This window comes from Colletotrichum spaethianum (assembly GCF_022836535.1).
Source record: "Colletotrichum spaethianum MAFF 239500 DNA, contig56, whole genome shotgun sequence".
In the NCBI taxonomy this organism is placed as follows: domain Eukaryota; kingdom Fungi; phylum Ascomycota; class Sordariomycetes; order Glomerellales; family Glomerellaceae; genus Colletotrichum; species Colletotrichum spaethianum.
The window spans coordinates 125099-150796 of record NW_026054826.1 but is presented as its reverse complement, the minus strand read 5'-3'; the positions used below and the strand labels follow the sequence as shown (position 1 = coordinate 150796).

General features: G+C 54.7%; 8 protein-coding genes across 8 annotated transcripts; 3 read left to right on the top strand and 5 right to left on the bottom strand.

The window, feature by feature from the left end:
* Window positions 1-3170: 3170 nt before the first annotated feature.
* Window positions 3171-4583, top strand: ColSpa_12086 (uncharacterized protein; the record flags this gene model as incomplete). The annotated part of the gene is made up of 3 exons (XM_049278298.1): window positions 3171-3634; window positions 3708-4070; window positions 4127-4583. 3 exons carry the CDS (start codon window positions 3171-3173, stop codon window positions 4581-4583), a joined length of 1284 nt encoding a protein of 427 aa, XP_049134255.1.
* A 798-nt stretch (window positions 4584-5381) lies between these two features.
* Window positions 5382-7412, top strand: ColSpa_12085 (general transcription and DNA repair factor IIH subunit tcf-29; the record flags this gene model as incomplete). Its single annotated transcript, XM_049278297.1, has 2 exons — window positions 5382-5523; window positions 5605-7412. The coding sequence occupies 2 exons, from the start codon at window positions 5382-5384 to the stop codon at window positions 7410-7412; spliced, it is 1950 nt and encodes a 649-aa protein (XP_049134254.1).
* Window positions 7413-7935: 523 nt separating this feature from the next.
* Window positions 7936-11061, bottom strand: ColSpa_12084 (protein MSP1; the record flags this gene model as incomplete). The annotated part of the gene is made up of 1 exon (XM_049278296.1): window positions 7936-11061. One exon carries the CDS (start codon window positions 11059-11061, stop codon window positions 7936-7938), a length of 3126 nt encoding a protein of 1041 aa, XP_049134253.1.
* A 426-nt stretch (window positions 11062-11487) lies between these two features.
* Window positions 11488-15186, bottom strand: ColSpa_12083 (protein mms22; the record flags this gene model as incomplete). The annotated part of the gene is made up of 5 exons (XM_049278295.1): window positions 11488-12657; window positions 12971-13108; window positions 13155-13322; window positions 13372-13556; window positions 13605-15186. The coding sequence occupies 5 exons, from the start codon at window positions 15184-15186 to the stop codon at window positions 11488-11490; spliced, it is 3243 nt and encodes a 1080-aa protein (XP_049134252.1).
* A 1439-nt stretch (window positions 15187-16625) lies between these two features.
* Window positions 16626-18483, bottom strand: ColSpa_12082 (uncharacterized protein; the record flags this gene model as incomplete). Its single annotated transcript, XM_049278294.1, is given in 2 exon segments — window positions 16626-16805; window positions 16816-18483. Coding segments are annotated over 2 exon segments (1848 nt in total).
* A 1812-nt stretch (window positions 18484-20295) lies between these two features.
* ColSpa_12081 (cytochrome c oxidase polypeptide 5, mitochondrial) lies at window positions 20296-21231 on the top strand (the record flags this gene model as incomplete). Its single annotated transcript, XM_049278293.1, has 3 exons — window positions 20296-20527; window positions 20881-21074; window positions 21145-21231. The coding sequence occupies 3 exons, from the start codon at window positions 20296-20298 to the stop codon at window positions 21229-21231; spliced, it is 513 nt and encodes a 170-aa protein (XP_049134250.1).
* Window positions 21232-21790: 559 nt separating this feature from the next.
* On the bottom strand, window positions 21791-22454 carry ColSpa_12080 (1,4-alpha-glucan-branching enzyme; the record flags this gene model as incomplete). Its single annotated transcript, XM_049278292.1, has 2 exons — window positions 21791-21829; window positions 21882-22454. The coding sequence occupies 2 exons, from the start codon at window positions 22452-22454 to the stop codon at window positions 21791-21793; spliced, it is 612 nt and encodes a 203-aa protein (XP_049134249.1).
* A 101-nt stretch (window positions 22455-22555) lies between these two features.
* Window positions 22556-24282, bottom strand: ColSpa_12079 (1,4-alpha-glucan-branching enzyme; the record flags this gene model as incomplete). The annotated part of the gene is given in 7 exon segments (XM_049278291.1): window positions 22556-22895; window positions 22951-23260; window positions 23278-23641; window positions 23695-23807; window positions 23860-23959; window positions 24018-24142; window positions 24195-24282. The coding sequence occupies 7 exon segments, from the start codon at window positions 24280-24282 to the stop codon at window positions 22556-22558; spliced, it is 1440 nt and encodes a 479-aa protein (XP_049134248.1).
* Between the last annotated feature and the right edge of the window lie 1416 nt (window positions 24283-25698).

Here is a 25698-nt window from a genome sequence, read left to right as displayed (position 1 = left end):
GAGATGTGAGGACGTCGGTCGTGATCCAGACGCGCATGTGAAGGCTGGGTGCCACAGGTAGCTGAAGAGAGTTGATGATGAGAAGCGTAGGAATTAAGCAGCTTAGGCTAAAGCCATCTATCCTTAGGTGGCTTGAACAAGATAAAACATTACTTCAAACAACACGATGCTGCGCCTGTGAGTGGACAGCGGAGACCAGGTCTATTGTCGATAGCAATTTGCTGTTGGGAACCAAGGAAAAAAAATTATAAAATCTGTTCGATTAGGGGTTTTCACATCAAAACGGCACGAGTGGTCATGACGGAAGGGAGAAGACCAAGGGGAAACACTAGCGTCACGGGAATATCTCAGACGGCACGTTCGGCACCGTCACATACTAGGAAAGAGGGGTCTTGGATTCGGCATGTTCGTGTGTGGTCGGGTCGAAGCTGCGGCCTTGCATAGGGCTGTTCAAGGCTCACAGAAGTGACTTATTCTTAGGCATGGCAGGGTAAACGGATGTACGGATGACGTGAGGTCTAGATATGGCTTCTGGTCTATTTCTCGACGGGAAACGGATGACTGATCAAAGTGGCACTGTTTTAAAATAAAAAAAATTGGTGTTATTCTAGATTTTTAGCAAGTCAGGGTAAGGGACTAGCAGCAGGAGTCTAGCTAAGGTACGGAAACGGCACGGCAAGGTATAATGTGACTGCAGGACATGGTCATGGTCTGGCGGGCGGGCGGCTGTACTATGGGATGGCAGGAAACATTTTCATTCGTGGCGGTTGCACGACGCATGCCATTTGGCGGCGCATGTCGCATGTCGCATGTTTCAGAACACCTCTGCCGGCATCCTTCCTTCTGTGGTTGCCCACTTTTAAGCCTGGGCCCGCGTCGCTAAGTCGCGTCACAGTCGGCTCCCGGGGATGGCTTGACGGGGAAAGAAGGGGTGAGGGAAGCAGGCGCTGGTGACTAGCACACTGGGACACTGGATGGAATGCAATTGGGCGTGCACGGGGAAGCCCAGGTGGGACCCTTGATGACTTGGCTCGCTTGTCGTAGCTGGCGCAGAGTCACTTTTGCAGTTGGACAAACGGACATGGGGAACACGCTCCAGTCGGTTTGCAATCCCCTTCTCTCCTTGTGCGTTTTTGTTTTTAAAAGCTTGGCCTGACGTGAACTACTCCGATCTGGTACCCTTAGCCTAGCCATGGTGTGTCGCAATGGGGGTGATGAGCTTTACCTAGCCTGCAAGGCAAAGCAAGCACAGGTAAGATGGTTTGAGCAGATCAAATGGGCCAATAAGCGAGTTGGGCGTCTCAACGACGGCTCAGGCACGCGGGCTGACTGATTGGACGTGGTCTGAATCTGAGAAAGAAGGAAGCAACAGCAGCAACGTCGAACGGTGAAAAAGACTTGGACGACAGACACACTATCCCCTTCCAGGGTCGGTTTGCGCCCCCTTGCGCTTCAGATCTTTGCCGCGCAGCTACCACTGTGGCCTGCCATTCGTGCATCTGTCCCTTGGCCAATGACCGTTCTGGATCAGCACCGTCTCCTTCGGGATCCCTGGTTCATCCCACCTTTTCCACTTTCCTAGCCACCAGCATCCATCCGTACCTCACATCAGAGACAACAGCGCGCTAGGCACTACGTTGACGACCGGTGCGCGCATGATGTGCGCCCTATATCGAGACCAAGAGTAGGTTGTGACCGCTCTGTGACTTGGTACCTTACCGTAGAAGTCATGTTGGCCGAATGATCATCGCATTTGGAAAGTAGCACACATGCAAGACCAGGGGGGCCTAGACCCCCAAGGCGGCAGCAGCGGCGGCTTTGGCGCAAAAGAGGCAAGGGCAAGAGAGTGCGCAAGGGAGACGACGCTGGCGTACCAGACTGGAATTCGGTGCGGCTCCTGGGGGCAACTCGGGGTTTCTTCGAGTTTCTCGACATCGAGCCGCCGTTGGACAGGAAGAAAGGGGACGGAGGAGCCGAGAATCGCGCCTTGACTTGGGTCCGTGGGAAAAGAATCCCGAGGGAGAAGAGAAGGGAGGACGTCGAGCCAGACGTCGTCCGCACCGGACCTACACTACGTCAAAGGGATGGCTATGGGTTCTTCTAGCTGCCAGCTTCCGAGATGCCCATGGGAAAGCCCAGCAAGTAGCTATACCAATTGGCCATAGGCAACCAACATGGAAAGGCAAAGTAACCGGAAGTAGATGATGGTGAAGAAAGAGAGAGAGAAGAAGAAGAAACAGGCGTAGACGACAGGGGTACTCTTTTTTTTTTTGGCGGCGCGAGAGAAGCACACCCGCGACCGCTACCCAGGCCGCATAGTCATGGATCAAGATGCAGACTGTATGCGACTGGACGAGGCGACGGGACGCGATGCAGAGGCTTGCCATTTCACCCTTGCTCCCTCCCCGTTCGTACCTTCTTACCTGAGATGGACGGCTGGTTGGTCATGGTGTGGTTTTGTTCAACGATAAAGACCCCATGACGGCCTCCCGCCTTCCTCAACCTCCTCCTGCCTCATCCGCGCCTGACTTCATCAGCAGTTCGATCTGGGTTCCGGGACTCTTTTTTTCCTTCACCTCTCGCCTTTTCCATTCATTGCTCACTCGTCTACGACGTTGCGTCATTCACGCTCTTGACTGCCACGGTCCAGCCCAACTCGGTTTTACCTTACTCTTTCCACCTGTGGAGAGAAAGTAGCCTCATTGCCGTTCCTTCCTTCCCCTGCCTCTTCGAAACCCGCAACGGTTACGTACTGCCCTTCGCGACCAGCCTCGCTATTGCACATTCACCACATTCCTTCAATCTTCCAACACTGTCATTCGACTTCTGTTCTCTGAGCCGGCTCGACACTGAAGACCAGTTTTTCTCTCCGAGAATAAAAATAGTTGAAGACATCCCTCGTCTCAGTCATCTTGGCTTGAACGACTCACTCTCACTCACCAATAACACATCAAAGTCCCCCCGATCTCAGGATCAACCAACCCGCATACATCTCAAGACGAGGAGCATACACACTCTTTGAACCAAACTCCCAAAACACAAACACTCGTCCGAACTTCCCATCAAGCACCAGTTGCCTCCTTTTTATTTTCCCTACCTGGAAGAGAAAAACCAGCTGCGTCAACTCACCTCATCTCGTACCGACCTCTCATACTATCAGCAACGACAACATGAAGGCCGCTCTCGTATCCGCGCTTGTGCTGCTAGCCAGCTGTGCCTCCGCTCACATGGCCATCACCTACCCGCCGCCTTTGCGATCCAAGGAGAACCCCAACAACGGCGGCGATATCGACTACAGCATCACCAGTCCCCTGAGCGCTTCCGGCAGCGACTTCCCCTGCAAGGGCACCTTGAACCTTCTTGGTACCCCTAAGGCCGCTCCCGTTGCCACTTGGCAGGCCGGCCAGGTTTACAACATGACCATCGCCGGCGGTGCCAACCACAATGGCGGTAGTTGCCAGGCCTCTCTGTCCTTCGACAACGGCAAGACCTTCACTGTCATCCACAGCTACATCGGTAACTGCCCCGTCGCTGGCACCTCGTCTCTCAAGTTCACCTTGCCCGCCGACACCCCTTCTGCCCAGGATGCCCTCTTCGCCTGGACCTGGTTCAACAACGTCGGTAACCGAGAGTTGTAAGTTCTACCCTTCTCCCTACTACTTTTCTCTTCTTGGAGTTGAGTGCGCCTTGCTGATCTTTCGTAACAGCTACATGAACTGCGCTGTCATCACGATCACCGGCGGTGGCGCCGGAGGCAGCACTACCACCGCCTTCAGTAGCCGCCCCCAAATCTTCAAGGCCAACATCGCCAACGGCTGCAGCACCCTCGAAGGATCTGATGTCATGTTCCCCGACCCTGGCCCGGATGTCACCACGGCTGGCACCAAGACTGCCGCCCCTGTCGGCAACTGTGGTGCAGTCGTCGCCCCTAACCCCGGCACTGGCGGTGGCAGCAACAGTGCTCCCAGCAGCTCGAAGCCCGTCGACGCTCCTGCTTCGTCTGCTCCCCCGGCTCCCCAGCCCAGCACTCCGACCACCACTAGTCCTGCTGCTGGAGGCGCATCATCTCTGTAAGTGTCCCACCTGCAATTTCATCTCGTTATGAACCCTTGCTGACATCTTCAAGCCCTGGCGGTGTCTTCATCACGGTACCGGCCTTCAGCAACACCTCTGCTGCCTCGTCCGTTCAGCCAACCACCCTCGCTACCGTCAGCCAGCCTGCTGCGCCTAGTGATGTATGCACCTCAGAGCTTGAGGCCTCCACGGCGGCGCCCGCTCCCACCTCGGCAGTCGTTCCCTCTGTCGCTCCGTCCGCTGCTCCGTCCGCCGCGCCCTCTCCCGGCGCTGGATCCGGTGGCGATGCCGCTGACGGCTCCATGACCCCTGGCAAGGCTTGTACCCCCGAGGGTCAGTGGAACTGCGTCTCCGGTAGCCATTTCCAGCGCTGTGCCTCTGGCCAGTGGTCGGTGCTCATGAGTATGGCTCCTGGCACCAAGTGCCAGTCTGGCACAACCGAAGTCTTGGTTTGGCAGAAGAAGAGAGCTCACGGTCGCCGATCGCTCCGCTTCAGACACCACATCTAAGCCCTAGGGCCACATGCAATAACCTTACTGCCCTTTGGATGTTTTGTCGAGAGGGTCACGGCATTTTTATGAGACTTGGACGAGATACGCGGGCACACGCATCCATAGACATGAGACAGACTCTGGCTTTCTGAGATTTCGGCGTTTTGAGGGTGGCAATGGATCTTCCGGGACTGGCTCCTGGCTTACATTGGGGAACGGCGGGCGGGCAATCGCGTCTGATAAAATAGATAGCAACACACACCTCTACAATCGTTGTAACAAGAAAACATGGCCGTCGCGCGCGACACGTGACACGGGTGACTCTTGAGAGTGCGCTCATTTGCGGTGACCAGATGATGTTGGTTTTGAGTGGACAATACATACGTTGACGTCTGCCTCGAAACTATGAGTGGGCATCCACTGCCGCTGCCACTGCCGGTTGTGAAGAGCTGTTGGCACCTGGCAGATTGGCACGAGCGCGCCACTTCAGGCAGCATAAGCTCCGGTGGCTGAAGCTTTGAACTTCGAGACTTCAAATCCAAGTGAAAGACATTGATCGATTTCCATTCCACATCAGCTCGCGACTTCTATTTCTGCACCATAAAATCTCGCATTCCGGATTTCCTGAGGCAAGTTCGACCGGTTTGTGCTGGCCACTGCGGCCGTGCCTGACGTATCGGGTCTCATCCCTGGACCCTGCCAACTCACTCGAGTCGAGGTGGACGAGTACACACCGAGAGTGTGAATAGTGGTGACGAAAGGACTCTCAATCGTAATGCTACACGGCGCTTCATAACAAATCGACCACCACAAAACATGGCGTTACCGTCCGGTCGGGCGGCTTTCAAGAAGAAGGATGGCATCTTGACCTTGACACAGGACCGGCAGTTCGTAATTTGGACACCAGCGCCTGGCGATGGCCCGCCAACGGTTTCGCTGGCGCTGAGCAACATCACGAGTGAGCTGCCACCGGGTTGAATTCTCGTGTGGTAAGGGATTACAAGACTGACTTGAGCGACAGACCTGCAACAGACACCAGACACCGCCGCCAAGGTCATGTTGAAGATCTTTGAGAAGCCTCCCGAAGCCACAGAGCAGATGCCCTATCTGTTCCACTTCACCTCACCAGACGCCAGATCCGAAGCCAATGCCATCAAGGACCTGCTCTCAAGGCTTCTGGCCGACATTCGCTCTGGCGATCCCAACGTTCCCAAACCATCGGGTAGCGGAACCCCGAACCCAACGGCGAACGGTTCGAATGGTGCCAGCGGTGGTGGCGGCTCGGGCTCGGGCTCAATGACGTTCGCCAGCTCTGTTAACTCAAAGCCGAGCAGTGCTCGGTGGTTCGACGATGCTCAGCTCAAGGGTGACATCGAGCTGCAGCAATCACTGATGAAGAAGGACCGCACTCTTCACCAGACGTACATGGACGCACGCGCGACGAAGCCCGAGTCGATATCGGACGCCGCCTTCAACGCGCAGTTCTGGTCAACCCGCACGAACCTACTGCGCGCCCACGCCATCGAGGTGAACCAGCAAAAGGGCGCGTATAATGTTCTGCCCGCGATAAAGCCGCGGTTGGAGAACGACGTGCTCAAGCTTGACATCACTGTCGAGATGGTCCAGCTCATCATGGCGCAGCACCCGCTAGTCAAGAGACTATACGATGAGAACGTGCCCAAGATTCCCGAGAGCGAGTTCTGGTCTCGTTTCTTCCTGAGCAAGCTGTTCCGCACCCTCAAGGGTGACAGGATCAGCGACGAGAGGAAGGAGGGCATCAAGCGGGATGCACTTTTCGATGCCCACGACGCCAGCGAGAACACGACCATGTTTCAGCGGAAGAGCATGGCACAGAATGTACCGCACATCATCGATGTCTACGGCAACGAGGAGAACCAGGGCGGCTTCAAGAGCGGGAACCAAAAGGATATTGAGATGCGGCCGCGCAAGAACGTGCCCATCGTCAACACCCTCAACAGTCTTAGCGAGAGGATGTTGGCCAACGTAGCGCCTTCGGACCGCGAGGCAGGACCCGAAATTGAGGACTCGACATGGCATGAGCTCGCCCTCCGCGACCTGCGAGGCGATGTCAAGGAAAATAAAATCATCCTTAACATCAAGGAGCAGAACCGCTTCTTCGCCAAGAAGGATGAGACAAAGTCCGCTAATGCTCTCGCTTTTGCGAAGCAGAACCCTTCGGACGTCCTCTTTGACATCCAGACCGACCTCGAGACCATCGAGACGGACGGTGCGGGCGGCCTGAACCTCCGCGCGGGCATCGGCATCATCGACGATAGCGACAGCGACGAGGAGGGCCAGCGGCCGCTCCACGTCGGCTCCCGCGCCGCGCGCAAGGCGGCGGGCGACGACATCATGACGGGGATCCGCCAGCGGCGCGCCGAGAAGTACGGTGATACGACGACGGACGAGGCCCGGCCCATGGGCCTCCCTACCGAGATCGCCGAGCGGTGCTCGCTGACTCACGCGACGACGGTCGAGTTCCTGCACCAGTTCTGGAACGCGTTTCTCTCGGGCGACCCGGACCGTGCCAATGAGCTGCAGTACCTCGTCGAGTCACTGGGCCGGTCGGCCGAGCGCATCAACGCTGTCGCCGAGGAGGCCGAGAGGGCCCGCGACGACATCATCCGCGCCAAGAAGAAGGAGATTATGGATCACTACAAGGCGACGGGCAAAAAGATCAGGGGCTGGCGGCCAGAGCACGAGAAGGGCGGGCGCAAGGCCGTGCTGGCCATCATGCAGCCCACCCTCGAGGCGCTTAAGAGGGCCCAGGCGGATTACAAGCGAGCTCTTGCTGCCGAGGGGGTGCAGCTTTCCACCGAGGCCTAAGGCCCGGGGAGATTTCCATCAGGTTTAGCCACGCCGACGGTGGCCGGATTGTATACTAGAACAACTGGAATGGGGACGGGCATCATATCATATATTTTATATGGAAAGCAACATCCACCATGATACCTTGATATGCAGCTGTGACACAGTCGTGAGCGAAAGATTTGCATAGTCAAGTCGGGACATCTGATGATTGAGACAAAGAAAAACGCCATCTATGATTTTTGAAGACTAATCTCATAGGACAGCCATTCGTAGCCAGCGGGGTTGAAACCCCTTATGAAGCTACTTCGTAAGTAATGATACAATCCGCCACATCCCATTCTATAACGCGCAACGGATCCTCCTCGACCCATCGGGCGCAGCAAAAATCGTACAACAAAACCAAACCCTCTCTGGGGATACGGCCGGGTTAGGCTCCGTCTCCAGAATACCGACCATTAAAACTAACACTTCCCCCAAAGTCAGAGAGGAGGGGAGGGAAGGACAGAAGCGGAGACTACCGGGTGGAGGAAGGCGGCCCCTACGCAACGGCCTGCCGGACCCTGGCCTCCTCGGCGTCCGCCGACGTCGGCAGCACGCCGAAGCCCATGCCCCTCTTCTTCTGGCTGTTCTTCGCGCGCACGTCGCCGTACTTCTCGTCGAACCGGCGGATGCTCTTGAGGCTGTCCATGTCCTCGCTGACGCTGGCGGCGATCATCTTCAGTGCCTTGTCAAAGTGGTGCTTCCTGAGGGTGCGCTTCGGTGGGAACACGTAGGGCGTCGGGCCCGTGTGCTTGGCGGCCTCCTCGCTCTCCTCCTGGACGGCCGTCATGGCGGCCGCGACGCAGAGGTTCTTGAGATCGGAGCCGGAGTAAAGCACCGTCTTGCGCGCGATGTCGTCGATGGACACGGACGCGTCCAAGTCCTCGCCCTTGAGGAGGATGCGGAGGATGGAGGCGCGGTCCGGCTGCAGCGGCAGGTCGACGAGGATCTTGCGCGGCAGGCGGCGGAGGACGGCGTCGTCGAGGTCGAAGGGCCGATTAGTGGCGACCATGATAAAGGCCTTTGTGTCGGACATGCCGTCCCACTCGCGGAGGAACTGATTGATAGTCTCGCGGTGGGCGGCGCGGTTGCGCTGCCCGCGGGCCGCGAGGAGCGCGTCGGCCTCGTCGATGAAGATGACGAGCGGCGAGAGCTTCTTGGCAAGCGAGAAGAGGGCACGGACGTTCTTCTCGCTCTGGCCGACGTACATGTCGTTGATGCTCGCGCCGCTGACCTCGAGCATGTTGGCGCCGCTCTCCTTGGCGACAGCCTTGGCGAGCAGCGTCTTGCCTGTGCCTGGGGGACCATAGAGGAGGCAGCCCGGGATCCGGTCCGTGGCGAGCACGCCGTAGGTGAAGGCCTCGGGGCGGACGAGGGACAATGACGTGAGAAGTTTGAGGTTGTTCTTGGTTTCCGGGTCGGCATGGACGTCGTCGAACGTCGTCTTAATCTCGCTGCTGTTGACGAGGCCACTGAGGAGCTTCTTCTCGTAGTCGTTGTAGTTGCCCGACACGCGGAGGCGTTCGGGCTCGGGCTTCTGCATATCGGATGACGCGGAGGCCCCGCCGGCGGCGGACGGCTTGGAGCGCGTCGGCCGGTCTTGGAGGCGGTGCATCTGGGCGGTGCTATAACTGCTGGACTCGACGACGTCGAAGAGCACCCGCCACGATTGGTCGGGACTGACGGAGCCCTGGCAGGCGTAGAAGAGGCGGGTGATGTGGTAGACGTCAGAGAGGGGCAGGATGGAGGTGGCCAAGACGCGCGGGATCAGCGAGACCTCCATGTAGGAGCCCTCGGTGTCATCGAGGAGGTACTGTGGCGGCGAGGACTTGGACACACCGACGATGCGCAGCTTGCTCGTGTCGGGTGAGTGGCCGGCGATGGACCTCAGCATGTGCTGGATGTTCCGCAGGTTCTCTTGCAGGTAGTCGTTGGCCTCGTAGATCTTCTTGGTGTTGCTGGCGTTTGTGATCCGCTGGAAGTTGAGGGGTAAGGGGATCAGGCACTCTTCGGCGGCGATCTCCTTGAGTGTTGAGGCGTACTGGTCCGATGGGTTCTCGTTGGACGATGTGCCGACGAGCGTGACCTTCTTTCCAGCGCGCCACATGGTATCAACGATACTGCGTAGTCTACCGATGAGCAGCGCGCCCTCGAGCGTCATATTGAGCTCGACGAAGTCGTCCACGTGAATGATGAGGCTTCGCTCGGGCTGCGACGACATTTTTGAGGCAGAGTTGGCAATCTCCTCGAGGACAGCGTTGATCTTGAGATTCTCCCATCGGTCGACAGAGGGGAGGATGTAGTCTTTAGGGCCCTCCCTAATCTTTTGAAGCTCGTTGTCCATGGGGCTGCTGTAGCCGCCATCTACACCGTGATCTCGAAGGTTGACCCAGGCAGCCTCAATCTCCCCAGACAGGTCCTCCTCATTCGGCTTGGACGGCTCCTCGGTCTTGACCAGACGTCCGTTCATCTCCGCCGCACGGTATCCCAATATGGAGATGGAGCCTCGCGAGTAGGCGCAATCCTGTCCGATGTAGTCGCCCACAAGCATCGCCAACTCCTGCGCATCGAGGTGGACAACATCCGCCTCGACGCACGACGCAACGTGCTTCATGAGCTTCTTGGTGTGACTTCGACCGGTGTAGTTCGGGATGTTGACAATAGTGAGGGGTCTCTTAAGCTCCCTCCCCACCGCGCTCGCGTCCGGCTGCAAGGAGAGCTCTGCGCGCACCGCCGTGACGATCTCACCGCGGATCCTGGGGTCGAATAACCTGAGTCCGTCGCGCCTCGGCTTGGGCCGTCCCTCCTCGATATATTGCTCAACCAGTGATTGCAGAACGCTGTCCTGGTCTTGTTCTTGTACGGGATCGGCGTCCGTCGTTTCGCGGGTGTGTTGCGACAGGAGGTTGGAGAGGACGAACTTGTTGGAGTAGCGAAGCATGTCTGCGAATTCGGTCGTTGGCAGCGGCTCGCGGGAGCTCTGTAGATTGTTTGAAGACCGCATCTCGTCGATGGAGAGGCTCAACCACTGCGACGCCTCGGCCAAGATGCGATTCCGCCTCTCGATGGCTTCGAGATTACCCCGGCGCAGCGCATCCTGCAACTTCTCGTCGGTCCAGGAGGCGTGACTAAAGACGAGTTCCAAATCTTTCCATAGCAAGTCGTGCCAGCGGGCGCCCATATACCGGTGGTGCCAAAGATCGTTCGTGAGGGTGTTGATTCTGTTCTCGGGGTCGTACAGCGACACGCCAGTCTCAAGGAAGCTCTGCGGCAGCTTCACCGGCGGCAGCTCGTCGGCGGGCCGCGGCCGCGCAAGACGCGCTCTCGCAGAGGCGAACGCGCCACCCCTCGAGCGTCGGAACGCCGACTCTGACGAGTTGGCCTCGGTCTTGTTCAAGCCATCATCTCGGTTTCTGCTGCTGCTGTCGTCCTGCTGCTCGCCTGCGGGTTTCTCTGGCGGTTTGCCGTCCTCTGCGCCGGCGCCGCCTTCGGACGGACTTTTCCGTAACCTATATGACGGGTGGAATTGTCGACACTGGCTCCGGTGAGCAACCGAAAGCGCTAATCTTGACGACGCAGAGACTCTGGAGGCTGAGGCAAGGGCCCGGGGCCCTATTGCATGCATTCGGAAGGACAAGGTGCAAAATGCCAGCAATTGGCGGTTTCGTTGCATGGCAAAAGAAACCTTTCTCGCCGTCAAGCTCTTTGAGCCGGCGCTATGCTTAGTGAGAGCGGCGGAATCTCGGCAGAGTCTTCACCGAGACTCACCGACAACCGCACCGAGTCGGATTGTGCCATTCAATAGCAATGAGATCGCAGATGGACCCCAGACCCAGTAATATATGACTCATCAAGTTGGAAGTAACCATTTCGACTATTTGATAAACGTGTTGAATCTTAAACTCAAAACTGGTCTGACTCCGCTGTTCAAGTGTTCATGTAAATTGATACCTCTACCTAGGCTATGGTAACTAAGTTAATTGTCACAGCTCCGGAGTATCCCCCGAATCCGCTATACCAACAACGGAAAGCAACTCCACCTGAGCTATCCTCAGAATATCAACTCCTCTCCATAGTCAAACGTCTCACGCTCTTTGGGCGATCCCTTAACTCTTATCCACCACTCATGCCAGATCCGCAGTTGATCGTACAAGCTCGTTGTCAGCTCCCGCATGCTCCACTGAGGTCTAAGTGAGCCTTGCCCAGATTGCGTCGAGGGTGTCCCGCGGTTGATCCCTGATACCGTCAAGAGCGGTCCTGTGGTGACCCAGTTTCTGCTAATATCATTCCCAATGTGTTCAGACCAGGTCAGAACTGTGGTATCCTGAATCCTGAAGTTCTCATTATGAGCCCTCAGGAGGCGGAACAGCCTCGAGGGCGCCATGAAAGGAACATCGCCTTTGTCAAACTCGGCGCCGAGATATTCATGAGCGCCTTCGGCAAGCAGGCCGAAACATTGTAATCTGTTCATAACATTGTCCCAGCCCTTGACGGCTCTGGGCATTAACGAGAAGGACTCGATGTATGGTTGAAAGGCATTAAGGAGCCAGGTGATTCTTCTGAGCACATGAATATGCTCAGCGCAAAGTGCTGCGCCCTTCACGGCCGTGGCCCAGGCCAACAATGTTGTGACCAAGGCTGGGATGCAGGCGAAACTGTCCTCGCTCACTTGACGAGCTATGGTTGGTTGCGTTAGGGCTAGTCCAAGAGCATCGCACAGCACGTCAAGCATTGCATAAGCTTCATGATTGGACAGCGTGGCATGCAAAACTGCTGGAAGCATCTTCCCCAAGATGAACGACATGATAGCGTCATGTTTCAAGGCTCGTTTCAGTAGGAGGACTTCGTGCGGTAGTCGGTCTCGTTGGAGAGCTCCCTTGAAGTTGTTGAGGAAGAAGTGGAAGAGAGTACTCGGGACTCTCGGGTCGCCTTCAGCAAGCTTGAACCCATACGACTGGATCAAGGCTGCTTGGAGCTGGGGATCCTGCATGGGTGGAGAGTATTCCTTGCTCACTTCCAGGAAGAACTTCTGCACAGGGCAGATGTCTGCACCATGGGCCTTGATCAGAGAAATGATATTGCGGACAAACTTGACGTAGCCGGGATGTTCAGAAGAGTCGGTTGCTATGATTTGGACGTCGACCCGCATTTGGTTCATGACGGCGTTGAGCACTTTCTCAAATTCGGCACGCATGCTTTTCTTGGAGGCGGCATCGGCTGTCTGTAGTGACTGTCGCATCCAGGATATAGCATCTGGAGGTGTTAGTCATATATTTGTCTGATCCGGTAACGATTTCCTTACATTCAAAGAAGTCGCGGTTGGACAAGTAACCTGGATTGACGACTAGCCCTGCAGTTTTGTCGGGTATAAAAGGATATCCTTGGCGCTGCAATTCCTGTCCGAATTGGTTTTCATATCTCAAGCAGTGACTTGGCTGTACGATGGTCGAGAGCCACAGTTGCAAGAGACTCGTTCCAATGTCCTAATCCATGTTAACTATACTTGTGCCACATGCGCTGTCTGCGTCTCTTACCTCCAAATTGATCGCTGCTCCCTTTTGTGCAACCACAGAGAGAAACAGGGGAAGATATTGGCGTTGTTCCCAGCTAAGCTTGGTTGGCGCCTTTCCGAAAAGCCCGTATTTGGTAGGTTTGAAGACCTGAGAGAGTGCCTAGAAACAATTAGCAAAGTTCGGCTTCACAGGAAGCGTTACTCACCATCATTGTACACCGAACGAACAGGCCGACCATCATGCCAGAAACAATAACGGACTGCTCAACGCAAGCCTTTGACACTGACGAGGCGCCAGGACTGCCACGCGACTGATTTGATAATAGGCAGCGCGCTGTGGAGAGAAATACGGCGGCCAGTTCACGATCCAACATCTACAAACAGGTTAGACATATTTTCAAGCAAGAGCGAAATATAACCTACAAGAATTGCATCTTCCGATTCCAACGTCCTAGAAGCCATGCTGTCTTGACTGTCATCCGCCTCATTGAAGACCGACTCAATCCTGCCAAGAAGGCGCTCAAGAGTGGTCAGGGACGCCTGTAAGAGTGTAGACGGGAAATCTGCTGGCAGGGTAGAGAAGTGCTGAAAGACTTGCTGTAGTTGAACTGCGAAAGGTTAGCTTCAGAATATGGAGCGTCAAGCTTTTGACTTACATGGACTTGAAGCAAGTCTGGCCAGCTCCAAGCTACCCGCATGTTGCACAGCATCCATTGAGGACTTGACCGAGAATAACATGATCTCCATTGTAGCGGCCTTGTTGGTAGTCACAATCGAGTTCATCAAATCCTCACTGATGTTGCTACTAGCGTCTTTGGACAAGGCCAAGAACTGTTGTTGGATATCTGCCGCGGCAGAGTTGTACTGATCCAGAAGCTGCCTAAACACGTTGGACTGCCAGTTTGCTAGCGGGGTGAATGATGCAGCAGGCTCCTCGTGTACAACAAACCGTGCGAGTTGGTTCCATGCCCGCAAATTGATCAGGCAAGCCTCCTTGTGAGAGCTGGCGGGGATAACCAGCTTCTCAAGATTGTGGATGCCAGGACGAAGGTCACGTGGCGCTGCCCAAAACAGTGTGCATAGGAGGTCGTGGTGGTTTCTGAGGGCTGCCAAATCATGCTGGTGAACGTTTTGTTCCTTGGAGTATTGTCGGTCGTGGTTCGGGAGCGTACGAGCCACCAGATTGCGGATGTCGTTGACCAGCCCCTTTTGCTTCAACCTGTTTATGGCCAGTGCCACAAGCTTAAGGAAGATATGGAAGCATCGATCTTCAGGTTCAACCCGGAGCGATGGGTTGAGGTGAAGGCTATCCAGGAAACGAGCTGAGCGGAATGCTTCTTCGTTGCGCAAGTGAGATAGGTTCTGTGAACCGAAAAAGTCGAAGATGGTGCCGATGATGCCACTGCACTTCTGCCAACCCCATTGGTCAACCAGATAATGACACCTGGACACGAGTGCCCGGCAGTAGTCATTAAAGCTGGGGGATTGGCGAGGGTTTTTCCGGTATAGTTCGAAGACGCGCTTCAGGACTTGTTGGGGAAGACTCCAACCTTCCATGGGAACATGATGCCTCCTGTCGGTTACGATCACACCAGTATTGTCGAACTCGCACAATGGTAAGAGAGTAAACATGTTCTTCCAAAGCCGTTCGAATTCCTGTGATTCGACTCCGCAGTTGACGCTTGGTTGAAGCATGCGCGAATACGTAATGTCCCAGAAACTCATTCTTGGTATCCGGAGACTTTCTAGAGCCTTCATCAAGAGTACCCACGTGTGTGGCACAACTTGATCAGAGCGAATACCACGCTCACGGTATCTCAATGTCTGAAGGTCGTCGTACAGACGTGTTACGTCGTTCAGTCCAATGTTGAGCAGAACCCTAACCAAGGTTTCAGCAGTTTTTCTTAGGACCATCTCCATGGTGAAGCTCTCTGTTACCAAAGACTGTGTCTTCTGGCAGAGCCGCACTGCTGATGAGAGAACGAGGACCAGGTTCGACAGGATGTCAACAAGCTCTACATTTTCATGCAAGTCGGGGCCGTTTTCTGAATCCAGGCGTGACAAGAAAGCCTTAGTCACGTCAGAGAGGCGAGTGACGAAGGAACTCGCATCAGCATCGCTGGTAAAGCTCATAGCCTTTTGTACGTAGTCAAGAACGAAGCGTGCAGCCTCTTTGGCGTTGAAGCCAACTCCTGTTGATACCGCCGGCTTGATGATTTGATCGAGTATCCCATCCATCAAAATGCCGAATTCGGAAGAAACTTGCTCAGTCCATGTGTCCCAACGAAGAACCAGCTCACCTAGATTGAATGATATCCGAGGACGATGGTGCCATACTTTCTCTGAAAACTGGTCATCAACGGCTGTCTTGACCCGACCGCTGCCGATAAGGGTTGTCTCATGAAAAAACACCCCACGATCCAGAGGGAATATCTCAAAGTGTTGCGTATAGTGTGTGCCAAAAGGACCGAGCCCAAGGAGTTGGTGGTCGTCTAAGACGGATATGGGCGTCTTTGCTGGAGTCAACAGCTCTGTGGTCGGTAGTGGGTCATCTGCATGGCGGAAATGAGCAGCAGCAACATCGATCTTGATCGGCCGAACGGGCTTTCTGGGACGCTTGAGACGGGGTTTTTGGATGGTTGGTGGTTCCGGAGAGGCTCTGGTAGCGAAGCTGTGCCCTGAAACAACTGAAGACACCTCGTCCATAAAGAATTCCAGATGCGCGCTCAGTGAGGACAAAGATTGTGTTTGGCTGCGCCGGAAAAGAGCATCGAGAGCCCGTTTCTTTGCATGAAATCCGATTCTTCCTGGCTGTTCAGACAAGTCCGTTTCGAGTTGCGCAGGTCTGTTCGCTGCCTCTCGAGTACGTTGACTTGCGGTTGAATGACTCCTGGACATCTGTCGTGCGCGAGCATGTACGTCGGGCAAGGGCGTTGAAGGTGCCGAGTCCTCTTGATGGTGTTGATCGGGCTGCACGGCACTACGGGTCTTGGGCGAGGACGCAGCACCGCGAGCAAAGACGTTCGGAGGCAGCTGGATGAGTGGACGCCTTCCCGATGGTTTGGTTTGGGTTTTGCTCTGTAGCCCTTGACGAGGCCGAATCTTGCCTCCTTTCCACTTTTGCAGCACTGTACCAGCATCGACGTTGTCTTTTCGTGTTGCAAGGCGTATCATCTTGTTCGAAGGGCTTGACCTTCCAAGGTGACGTTTGTTCTGAGCCGTCCGGGCTGCGATCTTAAGGAACTTCGGCGCGTCTTCTTCAATAACATCTAAGATGCTCAACCTTGGAGGTGTCTTCGCTCTGGCAGCAGGTCGAGGTTTACCCAAAGTCGATTTACAACTTTTCGCCCAAGGATCAAGACGTGAGCCCTTGGAAGGCCGGTTCGCAGATTTGGGAGGTCTTCCCGGTTTCTTGGACTGGTTACTTGGTGTTGAATTATTCTTTTTCTGGCGTTTGGTGGGTTGTTGAAAGTCTTTCAAAGTCAATTGACGTTTTTTGCTCGGAAGCATATGGTCGATTGGATCATCTTCAACAACAGAGCCACTGTCGTTGCCGTCGACAATCTCTGTTACTGAGCTTTCAAAAGGCAGAAGGGTTTGGATATCATGAGATGGACGCGTCGGCGTGGGCGCCGGTGCAACATCATCATCTGAGTCGTCAAAGACGAAAGCAGCGGCTATGTTCGATGCCGAACGACCGATTCGCCGAACCGCAACACCACGTCTCTGCGTTTTCTCGGGTGACATTTCGTGTCGTTGATGCTGAGTGGACTTGGGTCGGTTTGCTTGTTGATCGAGTCGGAGCCAGGATGCGGGAAGAACTCCTCGCATTCTTCGTCCAACATTCTTGACAACCTCTGCACCGACCTCCGAACCGCTGTCGTTGCCGGCCTCTGATTCGTTTCCAGACATGTTCGTATCCGGATGCCCGGGGTCATCCTCTCCAGTGTCGGAGACATCCGCCACAGTCAGGTCGAGTACCGGGAGGTCCGCACCAAGAGAAGTGTGCCTCTCCGATACAACCGGTGACACCGTATTGCCGAGAAGGATAGGTTGATCATCGTCCTCGGCAAACGGGTCTGGAATATCGGATATAGCAGGCGACGCTATCGGCTCCGTCGGTGAGTTGACAGCGGCATTCTGAACCTGTGCTGACGAAGACGGAGAAGACGACATGCCGTATATCTCGTCATACTGCTGAAACGTCGGCCTTGAGGATGTGCGGGCATCTGAAGCCGTCTGCTTGACCATTTTCGGTTTGGATATCGCTCCTCTCCCAAACTTGCGTTTCTTTGCAGACCGGTTTAACAGCAACTTGCGGTGGATTTCGTCCAATGAAGGGAGGTCATCGTTATCGGAGAGACTTGTGTTGTCGGTGTCTCCTTGACTAGGTTGGCTGCTCGGCCCGCCACGGTGCTTTGGAGATGAAGTTCGCAATGGCGACGGTGACGGGGACAGTGATGACGCTCGCAAGGGCTCAGAGCTCGATGGCTCATCAATCCCGTTGGCTTGACTATCGTCTGTAGTCTCGTTTGGCGCACCCGCCGCCGTCTCTTGGCTGTCGTCCTCGAAATCCTTCTCTCCAGAGTCATTATCCGTTCTCTGTCGTCTAGGGGCCGGCTCGGTAGGCATTCTGACTGGCCGAATGCCGTGTGACTTCAGGGCTTTGCTGTACTGCGCGTTCTCAATAAGGTATGGATGTTCCTGGATCGGTTTCCTCGGTCTGAATGAGCGTTCATACCGCACCGCAACTTGTCTCGCAACCTCTTCATTTCGATTGGAGGATGCTTCCCGCTGAGCGGGCGGCAACTGCTGACCCCTCACCTGATTCTGCACTGGGATATCCACCGAAAACACCGCTCGAGCCTCAGTCAGAGGTTTTGCCAGGGAGGTGCTGCCAAAAGCGTGCTGCGCTGCTGGTCTTGCGAGCTCTTCACACTGGCTAGAGCTTGTGCGGCGCTGCGTGGCCAGTCGTCCCTGCTGGCTTGGTTGACTCTTTGATTGACTCGGTAGTAGAGAAATCGCTGGAGATTTGAGAGGCGGGGAGAGACTTGTAGTACCATTCTCGGCCGGGAATTCGGGCTGAGGAGCTGTGATCTTGACATAGCTCGTCGATATGCTGTCGTCACCGGCCAAAGGATCGGGAGAGTCGTCGCGGTCGTCAGGGAAGTACATCTGCCTCGTCTTGGCAGGAGGAGCTGCTTGGGTTTTTGGTTCGTCCAAGTCGAAAGGGTCATCTAGCTCGTCCATATCCGGCACCGAAGATAGTGGCGAGGAGGGCGGCTCCTGCTCGGAGGGCATAGGTACCTCATGGCTCGGGATTGTTGCTCTCTGCTTCACAGACGCAACGGCGGGCGTTCCTTGCAACGACTCGGGAACGTCCCATATGCTTTCTCGAGCGTTCTTCGTTTGCGAGGGTTCGGCAGGGCAGTTCGAGGGAAGCTCGGGGTTCGGGAGTGACTCTAAATCCTGGCTATCGAAGTCGAGCTCGTCGTCCGAATCTGGGACCTCGCCCAGTTCTTTCCAGTTCGCCATGGCATACACCGTTCATCATAAACGGTTAAACATCGTAAAACATAAACCGAAAGGAGGCTTTTGAAGAGGCCGGGGTCCAAACGTTTGGCTCGTCGTTTGATCCGGAAAAGCGCAGTGCATTACCTAAGATGAGAACCCTAGGATAATGTGTAGTGCGTGTGAAGCAGACGCGTTCAGGCGGTCGCTGAGCGCGTTTGGTGGGGCACGCACCCGTCGCGGTCGTCGGCGAGCCACTTTACGTCGGTCGGTAGCAATTGACTGTGCGCACTGACCCGGCCGGACCCGAATTTTTTTTGGAGACGGGCCGAGAGCTTTAGCTCGGTCGCATCACGCAGCTCAGCTATTCCAACTTCGATTACATCACGATCGCCTCTCACGCTGTCAACTGCTAGCCCAAAGCCTGTCAACTGGCAAAGGTGTAACATTGATAATACCACAGTCATTTGCCTCGCCTCGGACTCAGAAACACCTCCAAGATGAGCTTGCGGAACTTCCTGCCAATTGTTATAGCTGTTGTGACCGGCGTCGGCATCTGTATGCAACATCCTAGTTCCGCGACCCAAGAAACAGTCTTTCATGATATCGGTGTCGCTGACATGCTTAGCCACTTACACCCTGAAGCCTGGTCTTGAAGAGCAAAAGAGGCTCCGCGAGTCGAAGGAGCAATTTCCAAAGACCTTTCCTCCCGGTGAACCGAAGAACTCGGAGTCGCAAGCCCCCAACGAAGCGATACCCAAACCCGGCGCCGATACGAATAGCTCTTGGCGAAACACCTGAGATACAAATAGTACTTGGGAAAAAATAACAAGCCATTATGAAGAGTCCCCAAAAAGGGCGAAGCCATAGGACTGAGGGAGCTGCCCAGGAGCAGATACATATGCAATACAAGATGAATCCCGTTCAATGAAGGACAACCAGCAGTAACGGAATGCGCGGCCGATTTGATGAAACCCTTCAAGAGGGCTTTGGCTCCGGCGACTCGGTGCCCTGCTGAAAGCGCTGCGCTCAAGGCTGAAGCTCCGTACAAACATGGCGGCATGCAGAAGATTTATTGCCAGATAGAAGGCATGCCAAGATTCAGCCGAAGATCGATGGACAAACATGTAATATATAACGAGGATTTCGCAAATTCTAGGCGACCTTCTTTCGGCGTCTGACCGTACTGAGAGAACTAGGCGAGGTCGGAGTATATACTCGGCTGCTGACGACCGACTCTGGCCGAGCTGCACCGTGATAGCGAGGTCATCGAGTTTCTTCGGGAGCGCGATTGCTACTGTTTTCGGGCTTCAAAGTTAAACTGCCGTCTTTTAAATCACTCTACAATTAGCAAATAGTAAGAGAATGGATCACCACTGCCATTGGCGTATTCCAACGAGTCACAATTCTGAATAGCAGTCGAAATCCCGGGCAAACGGCGATACTCGGAATGAGCCGACAACCGAGCGAGTGTGCCGTGCTACAGAAGGGAGAGCTCTAGGTCTCGCCCGCAAGCCGCAAGGCTCCAAACACCGAGGTGAAGCACCCCCTAGACGATTCCAATTGGAGGGATGAGTAACGCACGGTCCATATTTCAATCACGTGATGATCCCAACACCCAGTCGCAGCCGGCGTATTGCAATCGAAATTCCAATCATACGATTGCCCGGAACTTCTAGGTAGCCAAAAAAAACCCTCTCTTCCCTTTCGACGGCCCATCTCGAACGAACCGCAACCACCCCCCGACGTCACCTCAATTGAGCCCCCTCCGCTCCCTCGAACCGTCCCTTTAGCGATTTTCGATTTTCCCAGATAAACCCACAACCGAAAAACACGATGTTGCGAACCCCGACCCTTTCCCTGGCCCGCACCGGCCTGCGCGCCGCCCAGCAGACCACCGTCATCCGCCGCGCCGCCACCACCCACGCCATCTCCAACCCGACGCTCGCCAACATCGAGAAGAGATGGGAGGGCATGCCCCTCCAGGAGCAGGCCGAGCTTTGGATGGCGCTGAGAGACCGCATGAAGGGCCCCTGGTCGGAGCTGACTCTTCAGGAGAAGAAGGCTGGTGCGTAACTTGATTTTCCTTTCGTTCGACAGAGACGTGGTCCGATGTTCCGAAAGCGGATAGGGATACGGGGGGGAGGGAAAGGGCGAAGAGGCATTGAAGGAGTTATCACGAATGCATCAATGCCTCTTCCTCTCTTTCCCTCCCGTCAATTGAGCCATCGCAGCAGCTGGGGGCGGTTCGGGTCTTTGTATTCAAGCTACCAGTGCTCTGGAACCCGACCCAGCTGGATTGCAACGCCAATTGGCAATCACCCAAACCCATCCCTGGTGCATATGCATTGCGTCACAACAAAAAGCCAAACAAAAGAGAATCACGAAAAAAAAAAACTAACGCAAATTGACTCAAAACAGCCTACTGGATCGCCTTCGGTCCCCACGGTCCCCGCGCCGGCACCCCCGCCGGTGAGAACACCCGCGTCTTCTGGGGCGTCATCGCTTCCGTCGGTGCCAGCTTGGCCATCTTCACCACCGTCCGCGCCTTCGCCGGTGCTCCCCCGGACACCATGACCAAGGAATACCAGGAGGCTTCCAACGAGTTCCTCAAGGTATGTCACCGGCGCTCCGGACGTGTCGGACACGTCGAGCCGGATCAATGGCTAACTCTGTCCCCTCTAGAACCAAAATTCCGACCCCATCACCGGTATCTCCTCCGAGGGCTACTCCGGCAAGGGCATGGTCCAGTCTCCTCCCAAGGCCAACTAATCGATATCCTCCTTCCCTATCGTCTCTTAGAATCACAATCACAATTCGACCATGGCAGTTTGCCCATGTATAAAATGACTACTAGTAGAGCTGGCATGGGCTGGGGGGCTTGCGACGTGACTCGAGGACAACCATCTGCTTGGTGTAAATACTGTACTAAAAGAGCTGAATTCCAAGCACCTTTCCATTTGTTCCTTCATTTCGCCCGTTAGCGTCCTCGGCTAGCTCGCTATAACACGACATGTGAAATCCATGATCTCGATCTTTCATGCAGCCCCATTCCTGTCTTACGCAGGAACAGCAGCTCGTCTGCGTCATCGGGAGAAATGACTATTCACGTATTCCCACATCACCAACAATATATACAGTAGTATTCACTTAAGTGGCCGCGTTTGTGTGGACAAGTGATAATTCTAATAGATCTGCTTCTAAAACAACATGCTTTTTGCATAATTCATGACAGCATTTGGATTGGCTTGCTAAATAAAGCTTCTGGTCTTCCTCACCCCCGTGGTTTTCCATTATCTGGCATCTTTACAACTCCTCCAATGTGTCACTACTAAGAGTGCTGAGACACGGGAGACTCCAAACCAAGAACCTGTACCTCGTTAGCTTCGAAGTGCGGATTAGTCAAGGGAGAGAGAACTTACTAAAGCAGATCTGCTTGGGATGTAAATATGAGTCCAGTTCTTTCGGTTGTTCCACTCCATAGGAGTAGTGAAGAAGCGGGTGCCCTCATCGACGCGGGCGTGTCCTCCAAAGTCCTTGGAATCAGTGTTGAGAATGACTTTGTAGGATCCAGGAACCTCAATGCCGATCCTGTAGTCGGCGAAGCTCTCAGTGGGGTGGAAGTTAAAGATAAAGACAACCCCAGCCCTCTCAAAGACGATGACCTTGTCGCTCTCATTCTTGAGCGAGATGTACGCTTGCGGCGCTGCCAGCCAGCCATACTTCGCCTCCGTGGTGTTCATGGCCCGATCAAAGTTGTTGAGGAATTGATAGCGAAGCAAATTGTCGTCAGTGAGGTTAAGCTGACGACGCGCGTACCAGAATGAGTTTTGGTTGCCCTCTCGGGGGAAGTCGAGCCATTCAGGGTGACCAAACTCGTTGCCCTCGAAGTTAAGGTATCCTTCGCCGCCGAGGCTGTGGGTTATGAGGCGAATCATCTTGTGAAGAGCCATACCTCGGTCAATGACCGGCGTCAATGGAGTCAAAGTCGACATGTTCGTATACATCTCGGCGTCACAAAGATGGAACATGAGTGTCTTGTCACCCACAAGCCTATTTTTGTTAGCTGGTGTTGTCTACTTTGAAGAGAAAAAACCTACGCCTGGTCGTGACTTTCCGCATACGCGATAGTCTTCTCACCATGTCTTCGGTTCGTCAGGGTGAAGCAAATATTGCCGATATCCCATTCTTCGTCTTTCTTCTCCTTAAGGATCTTGATCCACATATCAGGAACGGCCATGGCAAGGCGATAATCGAAGCCAAGACCGCCAATGGAAAGCGGCAGACACAAAGCTGGCATACCAGACACATCCTCGGCAATTGTGATAACCTCTGGGTACAGTGAGTGTAATAGCTCGTTGGCGATCATGAGGTACGCGATAGCCTCTTCGTCCGCATCGGGACCAAAGTACTCGTGATAGCCTCCTGAAAAGCCACTGTTTCGATCAGCATGCAACATTTAGATAGCTATCTTGATGAGATTGAACTTACGTTCCAATACCATGGTGCAGATACAACATGCTTGTCACACCATCGAAACGAAAGCCATCGAAGTGGTATTCGTCCATCCAGAACCGCAAGTTGCTGAGCAAGAATCTCATGACCTCGTGGTGGCCGTAGTTGAACAGTCTGCTGTCCCACAGCTCATGGCGGCCGCGAGCTCCCTCGTGGAAGTACTGATGGTCCGTACCATCAAACTCGTTCAGGCCGTCCAGGACGTTCTTGGAGGCGTGGCTGTGAACAACATCCAGAAGCATGGTAATACCCATGCTGTGGGCTGTATCAACCAGCTCCTTAAGGTCTTCGGGGGGCCATAACGACTGCTGGCAGCAAAGAAGTTGTTGATTTGGTAGCCAAAACTGGCATAGTAGGCATGTTCCATGACAGCCATGAGCTGGATGACATTGTAGCCGAGGTCTCTGATCCTAGGCAGCATATTCTTCGTGAACTCCTTGTAAGTCGCAACTCGCAACTCGGGCGAGGAGATTCCCACGTGAGCCTCGTACACGCGAGCGCTCCGAGGCTTCGGTGGTCTCGGGTGCTTGAACTCGTACTTCTCGGACGCAGGCGGGTTCCAAAATCGGGCTTCGTACGCGGGGGAGATGGACAAGTCTTGCGTCACGTACTTGATCCATGCAGGCAGGCGGTCGACGCGTTCGCCATTGGGGAGTTGCAAGGAGATCTGGTTTGAGGTCAGCTCAAGTCTCGTCAGGGGAATCTTGGACTCGGATTTACCTTGACCTTGGAGTTGTGCGGGATCGCAGCTTGGCCATTGACGGCGGGGAGGGTGATCTCGAAGACTCCAAAGTTATTCTTCTTCATCTCATGAGAGTTTCTGTCCCAATTGTCTGTTGAATCCCGGTTAGCAGGAAACGATGTTGCCGCATCAGTGAAACTCACTGAAGTCGCCAATCAAGAAGGCCTGGGTAGCGTTGGGAGCCCATTCTCTGTAAACGATGTTGTTGTCGTGGTCGACATTGAAACCGAAGAGCGAGGTGCCCTGTCAAAGCCGGCTTAGTTTGAGGCCCCAAGAGATCGTGATTTGTTCGTCTTCTTACCTTGGAGAACTTTTCGAGGCCACCCTCAGTCTCGTTGATCTTCTGAATCCAATCCTGGGCGCGCGCATAGCGCCTCTTGAGGGAATCCTGAAATGGCGACAGCCAGGGGTCGAGCTTTACCACACCTGACAAAAATCAGTCAATGCTTCCACAAAGAGGCAAGACAGGAAGGTTTACCAGTGCCATCAGTAGGGAAGCCCTCGGCATCACCACTAGGGCCGTTTAGGGCAATTGAGTTGGAAGGATTGTCGACGATAGCAGCCATATTGAACGATGACAATCGATGTTTAGGATTGCAGGTTGAAGTTGAGAGTGCGGGGCAGAACCGCAGTGGTCTACAGTTGGGTTCGACCTGAAGTAGGGCAAACACAGCACGTCAGGTGTCGTCCGAGATTGTATGCAGGGTAAGGTAAGGCGATGCAAGGTAGAGGTAGAGAAGCAGGTCAATTGGAAGTAATGGAGGGTCCCCGCGCAAAATGTTGAGGTAAGGTGAGGTAAGGTGGAAGGAGAGCTATGTGACGGCAGAGCTAAGTACCTGAGCTAATTGGGGATTTCACGCCTTTCCTAACGTAGGTCGGTAGGGGTCTGGAGCTAGGCAAGGAATGCGCAGATTGGCAGCAATCTCTTCAAGAGTTGGACAAGCCTGGGGGATCTCGATCAGGCGTTGGATTCTCGTGAAAGCAGCAGTTAATGATGTGGAAGAGAGAAGTTGGGTAACAGGAATGCTCCAGAAAGCGACGTCTTGGGCGTAGATAATGTACACTTGCCTAGGTAACAGATTTCCCCCGCACTGTCCGGGATGAGCTTGTGGATGGCCTTAACCTTCCATTCAATTCATGGGGAGACGAGAAATGAAGGGGAGAGCTCAAGGTGTAATCTTCGGGGCATTGCGTGGTATGACGTCGTGGGGCAACGTAGCTCCCGGTTCATATCTCCCCTCACAGCAGCTTGCAGCAGCATTTCAGCAGTGTAGCAGTCCAGCCTGACCCAGACCCCCTCTGTTGGTTGGTCTGGCGTGACCAATTCAACGAGAATTGCGGCAGCATCAGGACTGCCAGGGCGCTAAGGCAAGGTGGGAGCGACAGAGAAAAAACATGCTGCCGCCACTCCAACCCCTCCCTCCTAGGGGAGACGAATGCTGGCGTCTCAACAACAAATGCATCGGCCGAATCAAAACACCTTAGGCGAGATGGCCGTCCATCCCATTCGCTGGTCGCCACCTCCGAAAGGGTGGTCGTCCCAGGACCCAAGGCGAATGGCACGCTGAAGGTTGAGGCACTTCCAGCCGCTGAAACTCTGCGCGCAATACTCGAATTTGCTCGGCACCCCCGTCTTCTTACTTGATAGACTGCGGCTTACCGGGTTGCCAGCTTTTCACCATGCTTCTTCGAGTCGAGGAAAAGAGGATACCAAGCATGATGTCGTACCACTGGGGAACCAGTCAGAGGAGGTTTGACGAGCAGGGTACAAGACTACTCTGAGCAATCAGTATTAGCTTAGTGGGACCGACATGTCGTTATCGTCGCTAAATGCCATCACAGATACGTCGTGGGCCTTCTGAGAATTGCATGGCTTGCTACCTAAACGCACAGTGGTGGAGCTTCTGCTCCTGCCATGAACTCTGGGGGTGGGTTAGACCCGAGAGCTTCTAGCTCGATACCATTGAGTGTATCAAGCCTAG